The sequence below is a fragment of the Carlito syrichta genome, unplaced genomic scaffold (assembly GCF_000164805.1).
Source record: "Carlito syrichta isolate Samal-C Ts95f unplaced genomic scaffold, Tarsius_syrichta-2.0.1 Scaffold315801, whole genome shotgun sequence".
In the NCBI taxonomy this organism is placed as follows: domain Eukaryota; kingdom Metazoa; phylum Chordata; class Mammalia; order Primates; family Tarsiidae; genus Carlito; species Carlito syrichta.
The window spans coordinates 392,858-398,857 of NW_007259897.1; the positions used below are offsets into that span (position 1 = coordinate 392,858).

General features: G+C 40.1%; 1 protein-coding gene across 1 annotated transcript in view; it reads right to left on the bottom strand.

The window, feature by feature from the left end:
* Nucleotides 1-6,000, bottom strand: part of EIF3A (eukaryotic translation initiation factor 3 subunit A) — a 46,967-nt gene that overhangs the window by 28,915 nt on the left and 12,052 nt on the right. Inside the window, exons 6-7 of the mRNA XM_008073254.1 lie at nucleotides 4,641-4,849; nucleotides 1,854-2,025 (exon numbers count right to left, since the gene is read on the bottom strand). Coding sequence (XP_008071445.1) covers nucleotides 1,854-2,025; nucleotides 4,641-4,849 — 381 coding nt within the window. The remainder of the gene's footprint in view (nucleotides 1-1,853; nucleotides 2,026-4,640; nucleotides 4,850-6,000) is intronic.

Below are 6,000 nucleotides of genomic sequence, written 5' to 3' on the forward strand. Positions count from 1 at the left end.
ATCCCATTAAAAACTTGTCTAAAACACAAAGGTGAACTTTGTGAGAAGTAACAGCAGAGTATAACAAGGAGGCATACAAAGTAAAAAAAAAGAAATAATTTTTTTTTTTTTAGTTGGAGTCTCACTCTATCGCCCAGACTGGAGTGCAGTGGCACGTTCCTGGCCACCGCAACCTCAACCTGCTGGGCTCTGGCGACCCTTCCACCTCAGCCTTCCAAGTAGCCAGAACTACAGGCACACACTACCATGCCCAGCTAGCTTTTGATTTATTGTAGAGATGAGGTCTCGCCAAGTTGCCCGGGCGGGTCTCGAATTCACGGGCTTAGGCAATCCACTCATCTTGGCCTCCCAAAGTGCTGGGATTACAGGCTGAGCCACCGAGCCCGGCCAATAATCATTTTCAAAAGCTGGCTACAATGGGAATGTACACTACTGTAATAACAAAAAAACACATCACAAGAGAAAAATGCTATCTAGAAAGTAAATTAGTTCTTAACTAAACTGATACCTCCAGAAAATTAAGGCCTTTTATCTGGCTTTTACTAGAGTCACTATGGTGCTTCCTCGGAATCCATTTAAACAATACCTAAGAGAGCTATACTTGATAATATCTATCTGAAATTTATTTAACTGCTCCATTCACAAATTAGGGACTATTTAAGATTTACATTTCATGTTTTGTAAACATACAGCCAATTTTTCCTTAATACCTGCCTCTACCATTCGTCCCGCTTTTTCTCTTATCCTAAAATAACTAACTAGAGTTGATTACTGCAATAACTACGAAGTCAGACTATTATGAAAGAGTCCCTAGAAGCTAAACACCCCTGGAATACAAGTTTCATCTTATTAGGTGCCAGGCATATAACAGGTACTCAACAAAATGTCCCCTGAATGAATAGTTCCATCAATGTGAAACATTATAAAGGTACACAAATCTTAGGTTTCACACTCTGAACCCAATGTTGTATACTTGATAGGTATAATCTAGTAATCTGCATTTTAACAAGTATTTCACACACAATTTAATCGTATAACCCTGATTATGAATCACTGCTTTAATAATATAAAATGCAAGTTTAAGAGAATGAAAAGCTGGAAATATTTTTAGTTGTCTAAAACCCGGCCTAAATCTCCCTCACCTCCTCTCCTAGCCTCATCACTGTTATTTTCCATGTCAACTTATTAGTTCTCCTAAAGCTCCCTAAAATAAGCCATGAAGCTTCTTGTCAATAATTACTTTTTCTCTGAGTGGTTCATAGTACTCCTCAAAGCCTATCCAAGTCGACTACATCAAAGCTTCCATCAATTCAATTCCAGCTCACATACTAGAGAGGAACTGCCTCAGCTGAACACGGTGCTGATTTACATCAATGGTTCCCTGTCCATGCATCAGAATCCCTCAGTAGGCCGAGCGCAGTGGCTCACACCTAAAATCCCAGCACTTTGGGAGGCTGAGATGAGAGGACTGCCTAAGCTCACAGGTTCAAGACCAGCCTGGGCAACTTGGCGAGACCTTATCTCTACAATACATCAAAAAACTAGCCGGGCATGGTGGCACATGCCTGTAGTTCCAGCTACTTGGAAGGCTGAGGCAGAAGGATCGTCTGGGCCCAGCGGGTCGAGGTTGAGGTGGCCGTGAGCGTGCCACTGCATTCCAGCCTGGGCGACAGAGTGAGAGACTTAAACTAAAAAAAAAAAAGGGGAATCCCATGGCAATCAATCAGAATCCCTAATATTTAATCATGAGTTATTAAACCTGACCACAAGTTTTATTTTATCACACACACACACACACACACACACACATATCTCCTTTAAAAAGGTATAAAAACATTCACACTTATACTAACCATGTCATTAATAAGGCCAATTCGTGTTGGTGGGGCTTGGAGACCTAGAAGAGTTGCAAGTCGACGTTGTTTTTCAACTATAATGCCATCCATATCCAGAAGTCGCGCAATATCAGTACGCTCAGGGGTAATAGGGATGGAAAGGGTGGCCAAAAGGACTCTAGTAGACATTCTGTGGAGAACAAAGTAAAATCTGTTAAGATTGTAAATAATACTTGCTAAGCAGACAAGCTCTTTTCTTTAATCATCTGATAAGACATGTCAGTGACAGAATATGCATATCACCATGCTAAACTACATTCATAACTATTATTCCATCAGCACAGGATTAAGAGAAATGGACTATGCTTAAATGAATACTTGGAGAAAACTTCATCCACCCTACTCACTACTGCCAGTGTTTTCTAGCTGCAGAAAAACATTGTGGTTAAGAGGCAGAAAAGGCACATTCATATATTCCATAGTTCCTTACAAAAATAAGGTAGCATAAAAAAACTAAGGATTTAAGTGGCAATAAGAGAAAAAAATTATAAAGACCCAAGTGAACACAATTGTGGTAGTGGGGGTAGAGACAAGAGCCAAAAGCTAAATTTGCAATGCCTTAAAAGACAAGAAGAAAGTCAAGTTGAATTCAGAACACTATAGGACACTAAGAATTGTGGGTGATGGGGCTCAAAAGACCAGATTCTCAGCTTCACTATTTCCAAGACTGTGACCTTAGACAAGATAATTTTCTGAATCATAAGGCTACTGCAGAGAATTAAACTTAAACGTATACAGCAAAACAGCCTAATGCTCATTATTATAATACTCTCTGAAGAAAGAGTTAAACATTTGGGGGGGGTTTCCCTGTATCAATCGGATGTAGAATATATAAGAAGCAATGAATGCCATAATGGACACTGTCCTCAAGAGTTTCTAAGCGCTCACGCCTGTAATCCCAACACTTGGGGAAGCGGAGGTGAGAGGACTGCCTGAGCCCGGGGGTTCAAGATCAGCCTGGGCAACTTAGTGAGACCTCATCTCTACAATATATCAAAAGACTAGCTGGGTGTGATGGCTCATGCCTGTAGTTCAAGCTACTTGAAAGACAGAGGCGGAAGGATCGCCTGAGCCTAGCAGTTCGAGGTTGCAGTGACAGTGAGTATGCCACTGCACTCCAGCCTGAGTGACAAAGTGAGACTCCCATTCAAAAAAAAAAGTGACAAAGCAAACAATATATATGTATTTTTAAAAAAAAAAGGCCACGTGCAGTAGCTCATGCCTATAAACCCAGCACTTTGGGAGACCAAGGTGGAAGGATCACTTGAGGCAAGAAGTTCAAAACCAGCCTAAGCAACACAGCAAGACTTCATCTCCACAACATTTTTTTTAAAAATTAGCCAATCATGGTAGCTCACATCTGTAACCCCAGCTACTCAGGAGGTTGAGGCAGGAGAATCACTTGAAGCCAGGAGTTGGAGGTTGCAGTGAGCTATTATCGCATGGTAGCCTGATGACAAAATGACCCTGTCTCATAAACTACAAATAAAAAATAAAAAATAAAATGTTCTGTAAATTGTTGGGTTATTGACCTGTGTTATATCTATATGTATTTGTAGGAGAATATTTATGTCCTAAATATTCTATACTTAATAACCTGGAAAAAAATAACTTGATGGAAGTATTTAAGTTTAATTTGTTCTAAAAATAGACTCTATATACCTGTACATAAGTACAAATCATTTTCTCAATTAGGCTTTTAGAGGAGTTGGTTATCAAACAAGTGTAGCTACCAAGGACCTATACAAGAAGAGCAAAGTGTAGAGACATTTTTAGTAGTCATAAGTAGGGGGATGCTACCAGCATCTAATGAATAGAAGCTAGGTATACCCATAAACATCCTACAATTAACAGGACAGTGCCCTGCAACTAAGAATTATCCAACCGCTGGGCTCGGTGGCTCAGCCTGTAATCCCACGCCTTTGGGAGGCTGAGGTGAGTAGATTGCCTGAGCCCGCGGGTTCGAGACCCGCCTGGGCAGCAAGACCTCATCTCTACAATAAATCAAAAAAATCAGCAGGGCGTGGTAGTGCGCGCCTGTAATTCCGGCTACTCGGAAGGCTGAGGCGGAAGGATCACCGGAGCCCAGCAGGTGGAGGCTGTGGTGGCCGGGAGCAGCCAATGCACTCCAGTCTGGGCTACAGAGTGAGACTCCAACTCAAAAAATAAAAATAAAAAAAGAATTATCCAACCCAAACTGTCAATAATCAGAGGATGAGAAACCCTGACCCTCCTCCCAGGCCTAATTATGCTGTGAGACTTGTTTCCTCCAAGTGCTCTGCCTATGAACTCTGACCTAGCTTCCTCACTGGCCTTTTACTTTAGTGTATGTCAAGGCCCATGACATTTCCCATGCTTCTTGTCTGTGTCAAATAATCCTCCTAACATGGCATTCAAGTTTTAAATTCAGAAATCTGTTGAGTCTATGCAGTGGGGTTCTGTAAATCCAGTAGCACTGGCTAGAGCTTGCTCACACAAATGTAAGTAGAGTTCAAAAAAAAAAAAAGGTTACTTGCCTGGACAAAAATAGGTCCTCTAAGTTTTCAATACTCTTCAATTAACCCCTGGTTGTTTCTTCTCCTATTACCACCTTCCTCTCAACACACACACACACACACACACACACACACACACACACACACACACACACACACACAAAACCTAGAACATAATGAAAACGCCATGCCATTTGGCAGAAGATATTTGTTACAGAATTTCAACATTCTCCAACTTTAACATTCTTACCTCTGCATCTCATCTTGTGTAAGATTCTTTCTCATTTCTCTAGACAGATGGTAAAGACGATGAAGTGTAGATGCATGAAAAAGAACATTTCCAGATTTCCAAAACACAGTTGAGACTTTGTTGTAGTAATTTGCCATCAACTGAGGTTTAGGTGGTTTTTTAGACAAGGAGAATAGTCCATGAATATCTTCCACAGCTTTGAATGCTTCCTAAAATTAGTAGTACAAATTACAGTTATTGCATTCTATAACAAAAAAAATCTAATTCAAATCTCTTTATGAAGCCAACACAGAACACAGAAAAATAAAAGCAAATAAAATGCCTTCATGTGTGCTTATTTTTATTTATCTACAACACCTGATATATTTGTGAAAACTGACTTTATTATAAAAACACCAACTCCTTCAAGTTTTTAAAGTTCATTAGAAAATACTATAAAGTAGACAGTGCAGACCAAAAGAGAAAATATTTGCACATTACCCCATCACTTGGGGGAATATAAAAAGAATGGGCTCAGGCTATCCTTCCATCTCAGCCTTCCAAGTAGCTGGAACTACAGGCAGGTGCCACCAGGTCCAGCTAATTTTTCTTGATTTATTGTAGAGATGAGGTCTTGTCAACTTGCCCAGGCTGGTCTCAAACCCATGGGCTCAGGTAATCCTCTCATCTTGGCCTCCCAAACTGCTGTGCCCGGTCTATAATTTTAATTAAATATTTTTCATCAAATATATAAAATATAAATATATAAAATCCTTCCAAATTATTATGGTTACAAAATCATATGAAAATTTCTTCGCAGAATTATTAGGGGAAAAAGGCCACAGAGGACCAGCTTCCCACCACCACTTAGATCTCCTAGTTCAAGCAGTGCTAAAAAATCTGTAAAATAACCTGGAACATCACTTCTCCAATTATCTGTAAAGTTTAAAAAGTTTCGAACCTCTCACCAACAAATATAAAATTACTACAAACAAAATTGAAAAAGCTCAGTTTTCATTATAAGTAAACAAAAAAATTACAATAAAATTACAACTAAAAAATTTTGTAAATGCTTTTTTACCCTATACTTATTTCATCACAGACTAAACAGTTCACAAACTGGCACCATTTGTGAAACCACACTTTTGAGTAGCACTGACAATGTATTATTTTATAAAGAAATAAAATGGAGCCAGGCTTGGTGGTTCAGCTGTAATCCCAGCGCTTTGGGAGGCTGAAGTGAGTGGATAGCCTGAGCCCGCGGGTTCGAGACCCGCCCGGGCAACTTGTTGAGACCTCATCTCTACAATAAATCAAAGATTAGCCGGGCTCGGTGGCTCAGCCTGTAATCCCGCGCCTTTGGGAGGCTGAGGTGAGTGGA